Source organism: Myripristis murdjan, chromosome 6 (assembly GCF_902150065.1).
Source record: "Myripristis murdjan chromosome 6, fMyrMur1.1, whole genome shotgun sequence".
Taxonomy (NCBI): domain Eukaryota; kingdom Metazoa; phylum Chordata; class Actinopteri; order Holocentriformes; family Holocentridae; genus Myripristis; species Myripristis murdjan.
In genome coordinates, this window is record NC_043985.1 from 20,103,875 (window position 1) to 20,117,491 (window position 13,617).

At 39.8% G+C, this 13,617-nt stretch overlaps 1 protein-coding gene across 1 annotated transcript; it reads right to left on the reverse strand.

Moving 5' to 3' along the window:
• Positions 1–10,745: 10,745 nt before the first annotated feature.
• On the reverse strand, positions 10,746–12,706 carry LOC115361087 (ras-related and estrogen-regulated growth inhibitor-like protein). Its single transcript, XM_030054366.1, has 4 exons — positions 12,595–12,706; positions 12,441–12,494; positions 12,251–12,327; positions 10,746–11,842 (listed from the first exon to the last, which is right to left on the reverse strand). Exons 1-4 carry the CDS (start codon positions 12,641–12,643, stop codon positions 11,417–11,419), a joined length of 606 nt encoding a protein of 201 aa, XP_029910226.1. The 5' UTR covers positions 12,644–12,706; the 3' UTR covers positions 10,746–11,416.
• Between the last annotated feature and the right edge of the window lie 911 nt (positions 12,707–13,617).

Below are 13,617 nucleotides of genomic sequence, written 5' to 3' on the forward strand. Positions count from 1 at the left end.
GTAAGCTTCATGAGTTATTTCTACCTCCTGCTGAGGAATTAGTCAATGATTAAGGTTGCCTAACCATACTACACTCCACTGCCCCTCAAAAAAAAAAAAAAAAAACATGAACACTGAACCTAAAGCCTTTCCCTGGTTTAATGAGTGCACATATTCTGTCACAATAGGAGACAGCAGTCCAAAGGATGCAAAGAATGTAGATGTTCCTGAATTTGCCACAATTTCCCCATCCTCTTTAATCTTATAAACTCTGACTTTACGTTTTCTTTTTTAAGTGACAATACTGAGGCTTCCTTGCACTCTTTTCTCTCAGAAAATAGGGAATATCACACACCAGCTTTCCCATTATGGCTGTGATCTCTCAGTTTCATTAGTATGCCATTCTAACATATAGCATCAATCATGAATGAAATTTTCATCTGGCCTTTAGACACTCTTCCCACTGAATTTCTCCAAGAGGTCATGAAAATAATGAGTCCAGAGACTTCTAACCAGCCCAATGGAATAAGGGACCCTGGTGTTCAACCAAGAATATGTATGTGTGAAAGGAACTTCTTACCCAGGACATGAGGTGACTATTCTAGATTAAAACCTCCGATGAAGGCCAAAACAGCCAAAGCACATGTCCTATACTGGTCCCAATAAATCTCAAATCTTCTACTTGGACTGCTGCAAATTCTGTTTTAAAGTGGGATTGTCATTTCACAACGTTACCCTGTTTCTGGTAGTTTCTCCAAGAGGTTGTTGCCACACTTGGCCCACACCTTTTACACATCACAAAAAGCTCAATTCTTGTTCCGTTCCCCTTCTTCAAACGTACTATTACTTCAGCCCTACCTGAAGTAACAAAATCCCAGTCCCACTAATCAGTCCCTGATTAATTACAGATCAACCGCCAAGCTACCATTCTTGTCCACAATGCAATTAGAGCTATTGTTTCATATGCATTTCAGTAGAAAGTTATTAGGTTTCAGAGCTCACTACTACTTGCTCCACAAACAACCTCTTGATTGCATCTGTGAGAACAGTATAATTCTCGTTTTTAGCAATCAGAGCTTACTGACAACTTTCTAAAACTCTTCTGAAGGATTATTAATCTTCAGCCTTGTCCTTGCAGCATTAATAAGTCCATCAGCATATTTGCCTTGTCATTACCACTGGCTTTAGTTTGTCTGGCCATGTCTGACCCACCAAAATATGCCTTAAATAGTCTTACTCTATGACCCTGGACGAAGTTCTCAGAAATATCCTTATATTGACCCTCACATTCCTCACATTCAGCACACATTCCCTGCACCTCCCCTTTTTGCAGCATAATTTAGAGGTTGGATATTGGACAAAAAGACTGTTACACAACATTCGACCCAGGGGGTAAAGTCAGTCTGGCACACAGCCGAAGTTGTTAAGATGCATGGCTTTTTCTCCAAATTCTGTCCTGTCAGTCAGTGGAGTAGTTCCAGTAGTTTTTGTGACTTGACAACATCATCTACAGCGATTTTATGGGCTCTGTTCTTCCCAAATAAGGGCTGAGCTGTCTTAAGATCAGCAAAATAATGCATCTGAATTACGATTAGAGCCATAAATTGATTTGCTGATGTATTGGGCTGATATTGGCCTCTAATTATTGAGTATTAGCCAGTTCTTGTGGTCCATTTCCAATGTGACCCCACCTACATACAGTATAAACAATCCTGAAAACCTTCAAACATATTTTGCTCGTGCTGAACATTTTGTTCATTGTTAACTCTATGAATGAATTTCGCTATCTTTGAATATGTTTGGTGGATGATTCTACATTTAGGAGGTGTTTAGTGTTACATACTGGTCAAAGTGTTGTTTTAGAGGCTTTACACCCTGACAAGATGAAAATTTTATGCAGGTACATACTGCATAATTGTATTTATTTTATTTTTTTCATGAAAACAAAATCATTTGAAAATATTGAATATTATCAGGGAATGTGATCCATGGCCTTGTCTCTCCAACTTGAATTGTACTCATTAGCACTTCATGCACATACAGGATAGCATTACAAACATATTATCCAAAAAAAAAAAAAAAAAACAACTTGAGGAGCTGATTTGTGGTATAATGCACAAAGTATCCCTGTGTTAATGGTGTGTAACTTTAGGTGTGCCCCCCAGATGACTTTTGACCAGGGTAGGTGTGGTGTGAATATCCACTCTGTGGCTGCAGGCAATGCCTGCTACTGGAAACACCCAGTCAACAGTACCATTACCCCTTATGGCATGATGAGTCATTCACCCCCATGCCTGATTTAATTTACAAGCTCACGTGTGAGAATCTGCCTTACTTCCCATCCACGTGAACCCCTTGTGAAGAAAAACATTTTCTTGTCTCCCCAACTCAATCACCCATTACATCTCAGATCAAAGCATTATCAGCTCTGCCCTCAAGACATGACTATCCTATGTTCAGTAGAGTATGATAGCAGCAAAGGCCCAAATGAGAAAAGTCTTGCTTTTTCTGCAGGAGAATAGTGGTTACGTTGCATTTAAATGCAAAATTACACTAATTTTTAGTTTTTTAACTAAAACTAATAGCATTTTACTCTTCTCCCCAGGCTCTTGGGTCATCATTTTTGTATTCACATGTGTCATGGAATACAATGATATTCTAATTGAGCACTACTAACATGAGCTGTTCATATCTTGTCATTTGCACTGTTTTCATATATGTACGTTAAAGGACCATGAAGAGGGGACCATCAACAGGCAAACACATATAGTGCTGTAACAACAGTAAATATCAGTGTGTTCAGTTAGAAATGGCATGCTCAAGACTGAAAAGAAACCACACAGTCTGGCATGTGTAGCTATGAAAGATGTGTGGTTGCCATAGAAATTGTCATTGGAATCTTGTAAGACCAACATGTGTGCAAATTGATGAGGTTAGAGGTGATTCATGTCCTTGTTTCTCTGCCTCTAATGGTTCTCATTACTGCTGTATGCACATACAGGATGAGATGATAACCTGTCACACTAAAGCCCTGGGTAACTATGTAGACACTTGTAGAAAATTTACATAAAGTACTTATAAAGGTGTAAGTGGCATGTTCCCTCTGCCCCACTGGTTTGGTGCACGTTGGGAGAGTGCAAATGGTGGGATAATGGGGTTTATACATTTTGGCAATAAACAATTATCACCACAATTGGCATGGTTCACCCTATGGGTAGCAATACACACAATCGATTTTGAGATTTCAAGTTTGGCATTTTGGCCTAAAGGTGGCACTAGAGGAAAGATGACACCAAAATTGAAAGGGTTCATTCTCTGGGAAACACACATAGAAATACTTGGCATCCATCCATTACATTTAGTTACAGGTTGTCCACCAGTCAGATCTTTGGCCTTAGGGTGGCACTACAGGAAAGGATAGAGAGTCACTTCCATAACACAGCATAACACAAGACATTTTGTGTCCAAAACTGACATTTGGGCCTAAGAATGCCACTATAAGAAAGTCACCAAAGTTACAGGGTTCATCTTCTGGGGAGCACAGGTACATTTTTCCCATAAGTTAATATATATGATATAGGTATGTTTCAGGTAGGTTGGTAGGTATGTTGTCTGTATGTTTCTGTATTTGTACGTGCTGTGAAAACAAGTTTCCTGTGGGACAATAAAGATTATATCTATATCTATCTAATACACAGATCAATACACTGGAATGAGGCCATTTTAAAGTAAATTGTTCCCTAACTCTCCATTACTTCTTTAATTGAAAGACAGTTTAAGACAAATGTGATTTTTTTTCACCTGTCATGACACTACATAAGAATTTACAACAACATAGGCTGATGACTACAATATGATATTATTTCAAGTTTTAATGAACAAATAATTATGTGCACGGTTGCCTGAGCATGCAGAAGTATTTTTGCTGAGCAGTTTTGTGGGCTTTAGATGAAAGGCAGTACATAACAGCACTGTCAGCTTCATGAATCACTAAAAAAAAATCTTTGGTGAGATAAGCCATTAAATCCTAACATGACAAGTACCAATTGGTATGATTGCACTGTGAACTTCCACTGCTTTCACCACTGGGGGTCAATTATGGTTACTGTGTACACAGCAGGACATTACTGGGAGTGTACTAGAGTTGTACAGCTCAGCAGGGGGGCTATAATTCCTTGCAGGGAGCTTTGGAATGGCAAAGGGGCAAAGGCAAAGGCATAGCTGGCATTTTTGAACAGTTAACACATTTCTTATTAAATCTATTTAGCAAAAAAGGTTCATTTAAGGCCTATGTTTTCTACAGTGAACACATTCCAGACCCCCTGTGTGTCCCCTTTATGTGGAAATTGAAAGTCATTGTCAGGGTGACAAAGGCTATAATGCCAAACAGTATAACTAAATTCTCTACATTTTTTTTCCCTTCTTCAAGTGATTACTCACCTGGCCCTCTATAGAACAGCAGCATGAGATTGTAACTGAGCGACAGCTGTTTTATTTGACTTGTAAAATGGGAAAAGGATCAAATCCCCGGTTAGAGAGGGTGTCATACTGCAGCATGTAGCGGTGAGTTTGGCTGCATAGCAGTCCTACTGATGACATCTATCAAGTAGTAAAGTATTCTGGCACTAGAATCTGCTAGTGCCAGAGTCTTGTTTACTCCAAAGAAATGACAAAAATTAAAGGTGCGCTGTACAAAATTTCTGGTGTTTGATTGAAATGACGGAAACATGGAATAAGCACATAATTTATCAGTGACTTGGACTGACAATTAGGACTTTTTCGAACCCCCCATCAAGTTTTATGCTTGTAACACATTTTATGTCAGTTGAAAGTGTACTGACTTCAATAAACTTTTTGAATAGTTTTGAATAGTGAAATTAGTGCAGTTTGTTCTATTTTTATATTAAAATCTCATTATTTTTACACCCTGGAAAACAGAAAATCTTCCTTGGTGACTTCATTGTGTTGTTCACATTAAAATTCCCATCAATAAAACCATCACAGACTTTTGAACAAGCCAGTCCCCTCAATCCCTTCCAGCTGGCTGTCTCTCCCTGAGTGACGTCCCATTAGTGTGAATAATCCCTCCCTGTGTTGTATCCTGAACTAAGATACTGGTTTAACCAGAAAAAAAGATCACAGAGGAAGTAAAGAAGTAAGAAAGAAGATGCTGTCGACATGCTCTCCATGTTTTAATCCACTTGTCTGGTTTGTTATGGTTAGCCTTGCTTTGCTCTGCTTTGATTTTTTGATATTTTTCCACACTTTTTTTTTATAAATGTGCCATTCTGTCATACAGAATTCTTAATGGCCAACTCAGTGTTTATGACTGGATATACTCAAGGGCAAGTTTTACCTTTAGTTGGAAGGGTTTTCCATTTCTTTGCCTCCCAGTTTCCTGCACTTAGTGACCCAAACCCATGTAACTTAGTTAAGTGGCTAACCCAGTAATGAAATAAGGCCTGTGTGCATTCGATAAGGTAAAATACAATTACATTGTGTTAGAGCATTCATCAACTATGTCTCTTGAAAACGTGCTGCCAGGCAAGCAGGCAATAACACTTCACAGCAGGTACTGCAAAACCTGAGCAGGAGCTAAAGGTAAATGCTGATACATTCCAAAAACAAAAAACAAACAAACAAACAAAAAAAAGTTGGATGGTTATGAATTGATTATTGTTTTGAATGTAAATGAAGCTTTAAAGTGAAGTGCTTAAAATATACCCAGGAGTAACTATATGTGGTAAGGTTTAGCTATTTTGTAACCCTTCAAATTTTTGTTATTATACTGTCAGGCATGTAATTTCAAACTGGGTTCACAAAATGAACCCAAACAACAAAGGATTTTTGCTAAGACTGAAAACATTAGTGAATGTGTTCACACATTTACATGCACTCTGGGAAAAACATAAAAAAATAAAAATAAATAAATAAATAAATAAAAACAAGGACTTTACAGAAAAATATATAAATGTTTGAATGTATCTTAAAAACTGGAAGCTGTTTTCATCACATTTCTGAGACGGATGGCCCACCTCCCCTGAGAGGCACTGTGCACATTTCCAGCCACTTTATTACACACACCTCCTTGCTTGAACAAACAGGTCGCTCCTGCAGACAGTAAACTGCATGACTATGACTCAGTGTAAAGTGTAAAACATGCAGACAGGGTCCAAAGGTCCAGTTACTGTTTGACTAAATGTTAGAGTCGGAAAGACTATGTATGTGACTTTGAAGATGACTTGAGCTCTACTGTCAGATGTGCCAGTTCCAGCATCTCAGAAACAGCTGTCTTCCTGATTCTGGCACACTAAAATGTCTGCAGTTTACTGAAAATAGTGACACAAACAAAGCACATCCAATCAGTGACAGTCTTGCTCCAGTGATGAGAGGAGAATGGCAAACCTCGTTCAAGGTAACAGGAGGGCCACAAGCACACACAGCTTGTTTTAACAGTGATTTGCAGGGAGGGATATCAGAGTGCACAAATCATTGAACCTTGAAGCAGCGAAATAAGGCAGCTGAACGAGTCCACACACTGAATTAAAATGCGTCCCCAAAATGGTGGGTGAATCTGAGCACCATTTCAATCCCATAAGGATTTGCATCAGGATAGATCTTGATCACGTTTACATTACATTCTGGAAAGAGGGTTCTACAGACTATGTCTTTTCATTGTTATTACTTGATCTGTCCAGCACCTAATCTAATCCAATCCAATACAAATGTTCTGCCATAAAGTTTCCTTTTCTGATGCCTATAATGCTCAGATTTTCTTTTTGTCACAGGAATAGAGGTTTTCATTCAGTTCAATGTTTGGCATTGAGCTCACAGTTAGTGGTGCTGTGGTACTGGACTGCATTTTATTGAGAGGTTTTTCCAATATTGTGTCCCCCCTCATGCATTTAAATAGGGATAATATAATGTAGTCCAATATGAGACATATTCTCCACAATGTCAACAAAAACTGAACATTATTAAAAGGTAGAGTTTATGGCAGAGCTATTTCATTGAACTGCATTAGATTGTACAAGTAGACCTAATGAAGTGGACATTGAGTGTATATTGGACTGCATGCTCTGTTCCTTCTCTTGTTTATAAAGCAGCAGAGGACCATGCTGTAAAAACTCCTGCCAATTCTTACAGGAAAATTGAATGACAGTTTGAGTTTGACAAAGGATACCTCACAACAAGAGTTCAGCTCTGTAAGAACCATTGTTACTATACCCAGATTGTTGAAGACTGGAAATGCATCGTCTGGTCCAACAGTCTCAATTTCTGTGGCACCATGGTGACAACAGGGTCATAATTCGGCATGAAATGTGTAAACCCAGAGCGCTGCCTTTCATCTTGCCTTTTGTCAGTGCTGCACGTTGTTGATGGCAGTGGTTTGGGGAATGTTTTCTTAGCACACTGCGCCCCTGTTCGGATAATTATTGTCGCTGTTCAGGTGCATCAATTTATGTCACCGTGTACCCTTTTTCAAATAGGTAATGGGAGATAATGTGCAATGTCACAAAACACACATCTTCTCAAGATGGCTCCAGGAATGAGGTGGAGTGGGATTTTTGCAAATTGAATGTGCCAAAGTCTGCAGGAGCTGAATGGCATTATCAGATTCCAGCAGAATGTCTGCAGCACCATGTTGAATCTACACCTTGAAGAACAACTGTATATCTGACAGGTGACGTGGTCAGAGGCCGATGCAAGCTTTGTAGGCCTGCAGCAAAATATAGAAACTGACTGACTGGACACTAGTTGAGATTAGACCTGTGCACAACAAGCAAAAAAAATCTATACAGCTGGCTATAGTAATATTATTTTTCCACAATGCTGTATCAAGTCTCTATAGCCCCTTGTATCGATACCTATTGTTTATGCACTTAATGTTCATATGATGGTAATATATTTTAGTGCACTGTGTTAAGTAAAGGCATTGTACTAATTCTGTTTTTTAATCAGTTTTTCACTCAAATGAGCCTAACATCTATATTCTGTTAGTGTACCCATGTGTTATGCATTAGGTGGTATTTTAGGCTCTGTTTATACATTTTCTGCCACTTCTGCAAGACATTGTAATGTATCATGATATAAATTCTATCGTGATACATATTGTATTGTGAAGTCCTTGCCAAAACTCAGCCCAAGAAGAGATCAAGCTGTTCAGCTGCTGAATCTGTAACTCGAAAGTCTTCTGTGAAATACTTGTGCTGTTCAGACTCCAGCAGTCTTCGCCTCCAGTGGTGAGAGTGTTTCTCAAAACAAACATACCGGCGGGAGATTATGTTTTGCAGGGGCTTTGTTGAGCTCCCACTTACCTCTGAACTAAGGCAGCACAACACAGGGCTCGCCATATGGAACAGGCCGTACTGTGCCTGACATTTAACGTGCAGTGTTTACTTCTCCCTCTTCTTTCCCCCACCGAGAGTAAAACAGATCCTATAATGGTCATATCATGCTTCAGTGCAGCACTACATGGGTTCAATTTTTTTTTTTGTGTATGTCGAAGGATGGGGTTGTCTCAGAGTTGTGTCACGGACTCGTCTATATTTTCTTGTGCCTCCCATATACAGTGTTTTCCTGTACATGTTTAAGCACTAACCATGATTCTTGAAGCTCTATCTCTGAAACTATTAACACTTATACTCATTGCATTTACCAAGTGTGTCAAACTGAATGCACATTCTCTGCTTTACACTCAATTTGTTGTTCTATAACACACTTTTTGCAAAACTGCGGTCTCTATATTGCTTCACTATTTTGCCAATTTCCTTTCTACATTTGCAAACACTTTTACATAAATAATGAGTTCACTTACAAATCAGAGCTTAAGCCACAAGTAAACATTAGGTTTGGGCAACAATGGATGCCAGTTTTGCACAGAGAGGAAGGGGGTGAGAACTAGAGGAAGATGAGTAGGAGGAAGAAGAGAACGAGGAGAAAGAAGAAGACGATGAGGAGGTGAAGAAGTCAGATAAAGTCTTATGGCCAAACCCACAAAGAGGGCAAGATATAGCCTTTTTTTTGTTGTTGTTGTTGTTTTTCTTCTGTGTTTTTTTGTCTTACAGTGGAACATTTTGAGAAAAAAAAATGTTCCGCTTATTTGAACCGATATTGTGTTACGTTCACAACACACATCCATACTTTACACATTTAGATATCTGTGTATACGTGTGTGTTTAGTAAGACAAAACTTTATTGCAAACTGCTGCCCTACATATAGAAAAAGCAAAAGCCACAGGTGTACCATACTGACACTAAAACACGTTTTAAGAGTTTGATGAATTTTGTAAGAAGTGAATGCTTTTGCAAGAGATGTAAAATAATTTGCTGGGTAGTGGTTGGTGAAAGGTTTTGTGGTTTGAGTGACAAAGACCTGCAGGAGCCACAGACAGAGCCGGTCTTACTTGGTGAATCCATGCCTTGTTCCTGTCAGAGCTCCACACACACAAGAACAGAAAAAGGGGCAGCTGGCATCAACTTACCTGCCATCTAGCCTTGCAAGTTGCTCCCTTTGTTCCCACAAAGATGGCCACCTTCCAGGCATCTATGAAAGGGGGTTGAAGACATACAGTGCATTCATGGAAGAAAACGGGAAAAAAAAAAAAACAGGTAGTTTTCCCTCCTGGTCCTGGAGGTCAGGCCGAGTTTACTGGAGCAGGCCAGCCTCAAATTAGAGGCTTTTTTTTTTTTTTTTTTTTTTTTTTTTTCAGGGGAAAATGTACTCCTAGTAGCACAGTGGAACTGACAGCTCCTTCTTGACAGAGACACATGTGAATTTAAGGCTCCATGTAGTTTACAGTTTCTGGAAGTCTACAAGACAAGCAAGAGGGCTTGTTAAAATATTGGAAGTACAGAACTGCGCCTGTCTAAATAATCATGAATAAATTTAGTGAGCACTGGACATTTTTCAATTCTTTAAACATATATTCTCTGTTAAATAATTTCAATCATTTCCCTGTCATTCAGCAGCACAGATTTAGTATCTTTGGAAACCTTGGGATCTCCACTTGGATGTAGAATAAACTTCTGAGGGTTTCACCAAAGCGGTATGCATATGTAATGACAAACCCACGGGTGGCACCAATGGACGTGAAATGGTGAAAGATGCAGTATGGCATAATGTCGAAAGGGCAAATCCATCCGAGTGATTTGCTATTTTGCTTTAGGTGCAATAATTACCTCATAACAATATATGGTGTAGCATTCTCTAAGTTTCCACTGATATATATTACCAGATACCTTGGTGTCATTAATACAGACCATGCACTTGGCCAGTGTTGCCAACTGCAGCTGTAATATGGAAGATCACTTATCTGCTCTAAGGTAACCAAAATTTGTGGAGACAAGCAAAATAGTTCTGATTTATTTACTACTTGATTTATTTACTATTTATTTATCCAAACAAAGATCCAAAAACATGATGCTCAAAAGCAGACACAACAAAAGGGAGCTTTTTCAGAGAGCAGGGTGGTGGCAGAGAGAGGACCTGGGTTCACACCTCAAGTCAGCGAGCATCTGCCTTGCTGAAGTGCCCTTGAGCAAAACACCTGAATGCCTACAGCTCCAGGGGTGATGATCTGCAGCTGCCCCTTCACTCTAACCTTCCTATGGAAGAGGGGAAGTGAGACAAGTGCCACCATACATTTTTTATTCAACAAACACCTGAATTTAGCAGAGTCAGCACACACATTTATTGTTTTATTTGAATCCCTGTCACCAGTAAAACACAGTAAACAGTAAACAGCACAAAAACAACTGACACTCATAAAAGGGACAGCTCAGTGATGAGACTTTAATAAATACAAATATCTTTTATGTCCCAGGGGATTTTCTTATTTTAAAAAGGTTAGCTACATTCTATGCAATATATCATCAAACACATGTACAGAATAATAGTCAATAAAATATACTGTAACTTATCAAAGCAATATAAAAATGTAACTTGCAGTTTAAATATTTGTTGTTGTTGTTTTTTTCCCTTCGGTCTAAGCACATCTTTGGTGAATAAGTTATAAGTAAAGGCATTTCACATCGTGCATAGAACTTGTCCATCCAAAGCTATATCTTATAACATATTTCAAACATGGTCATAAAATGCATTTGGCATACCTAGCTGTAGTGAAGTGTATGCTTGCTTTGCTTTGCTTTTTGTCCTTGCTTCATCAGGCTAGGACAGTGAATAACTAATCACAAAATACCATTGCAAAATCATGTTGTCTTTTATCTTTTGTTGATCTCAAACATGAGTCCTAGTCTTGTAGAGCAACTCCCAACTCTGCAGTGTCTCAGCCTCGAGCCAGTTCACTGTTTCCTTTGGCACAGCACGCCACAAACCACATGACGTGTCACTGACAGGCCGTGCTATCCATCCACTGCAGAGTACATCCATTACACCAGCTCACAGACGACCTCTTCCCCTGCTTTCGTGATCTTATTACAAGGAGTCTATGCGTCTTCTGGCGAACACTGCAGACATGCTTTTTACTATGCCCTTGAATCCCAAAGGCCTCTTTGTGGCTGACTTTGAATCCTTCATCCTGTCCACCAGCCCATGAAAAACCATGAGCACGCTGTGGTAGTTCTCAGCCGCTGAAACCTCATAGAAATGGCAGTCTGTGGTGAGAGCCAGGAGCCTACCCTCCTCGCTCTGGACCGTCCGTCTGTGGTGTAGGTCCCTCTTGTTCCCCACAATCACTATGGGCACTTTGCCTACATTTAGGTAGTCTTTGATGGATTTGATAGTCTGTATGAGCCTGCTGACGGAGTTGAAGCTGGCCCTGTCGCAGATGCTGTAGACGAGAACAAAGCCGTCTGCCCACTGGACCCTCTTCTCAAACAGCGATGTCTCCATGGAGAGATCCTGTAAAATCACACATGGAATTTCATCTGACAGTATACACAAGAGCAGAAGTTTTCAATCTCTTTTGTAATGCACACAAGGAAGCAAATTCCCTGAGGGCTTTGATAATGAAAAGGAATTTTTGTTTATGTGAAGTGTTAAATTGCTCAGATGTCAGCAGATTCAAAGCGGTGAGATTAAAACATGAAATAATAACTCAGAAATTTTTATTGTAATTTCGACAGAATTAACATAAACCCCCCAGAAGTCCCTCAAGGACCCCTGAAGATCCCCAAACCCAACTTTGAAACCCACTTGACAACACAACACCAGCTTACCAAGATCTTATTTTATATACATAACATCATTAGTAGCAGAAATAACTGACTGCAGCAGTCTTAGAGGAGTTACAAATTCATGTCCTCTTACCTCAGAATAAGGTGAATCCCAAATATTGAGCGTGATTTCTCTTCCATCCACCATAAAACTGCGGCTGTAGATGGATTCTGTGAGGAAGTTGATGAATGGGACAGTGCAGTGATAGTGAGTGACGAGCTGCAGTTCAAAGACAAACAGCCAAGCAGTCTGAAACACCTTATAAACTGAGATGGATACTCACCAATATCTCCATACTCTCCAATAAATCTCCGAGTCAAGAGCCGCACCGTTAATGCTGAGGAAGAGAGAAAAAGGGCATCAAACTCACACAGTCAACAGGTGCAAAGCAAATTGCCTATATTTTCATGTATGTTTTGGAAAAGAGAGATTTTTACCTGATTTACCAACGCTCTCCGTCCCCATAACAATAATGTTGGCATCCATGATCAATTAAGCTCCATCTGAGACTTTCGGCGCAGGAAACTGTACTGCTGTTGCGGCTGGATCAGCGCTTATTATAGGCGGGCGGGCGGACGGCGTGGGCGTGGGCGAGCAAACATCAACAACAACAGATTCAATAAGGTAAACCATGTGGTGCCTCGCTCACGTTACCTGACCTGCAACACATCACATGGGAAGAATAAAGATGAGGCAGGCTGGATGGGAATCCAAAATCACTCATTTAGGCTCTTGAAAGGGGCTTTTTCTGTTTACCCGTGAAGGTTACAGTGACGTTTTGTACTTTACTTTACTTTTGCCTTTAATGTCCTGTGGTGTCGCTGTCTATTTCCTAGAATGTTCTCGTAGGATATTACTGTATCCCTGCTACAGCCTTGCTGTGATATTTGTAGCTCTATAATATCCCTCTAATGCTGTATCACATAACTACAATACATCCATTACTACAGATTATTTATTTATTTTTGTTATTCATATTGTATACTGTTACTATTGCTTTAGTAGAGCTAGTGGTGTCTATATACGACATTTAGAAGTAGGTGAGACAATGCCTGGCATTGAGGAAAACCATACAGCCTGCTTAACTCTCACTGCAAATGGCCTGAGGAACTGCAGCTCCCAGCTCTTCTTCCCCTCTTCTGTTTTTTTAATACTGTCTGCAGAGGATGGATCGATGGTGATGTTTAATAGATGGAGCAAATAGTTTTGTTTTTGTTTGTCGTCATCTGGTGACATCTCAAGACGTCTCCAGGTAGCCTACTTGCAGTCACCACTGATCCATTTCACCTACTGTTGCAATGCTACGGGTGACCACCAGGGGGAAGCAGGGTTCAGTAAATGGCTGGTTACTCTAATTGTACTTCCTGTAACCACCAAAGGCAGACGAGGCGGGACAGGACCTGATTGGCTGAGTATAAACAGGCGCTCGGATAATTGGCTTTCTGTGGACCCGGGCAAAG

What these genes read in the sequence shown, in the direction of transcription:
- LOC115361087 (XM_030054366.1), bottom strand. Translation starts at nt 12,643, where the DNA reads ATGGATGCCAACATTATTGTTATGGGGACGGAGAGCGTTGGTAAATCA. An exon ending in TGGAGAGTATGGAGATATTG is followed by an intron (nt 12,328 to 12,440) that starts GTGAGTATCCAT and finishes ACTTCCTCACAG; the next exon opens with AATCCATCTACAGCCGCAGT. An exon ending in GGGATTCACCTTATTCTGAG is followed by an intron (nt 11,843 to 12,250) that starts GTAAGAGGACAT and finishes GTGATTTTACAG; the next exon opens with GATCTCTCCATGGAGACATC.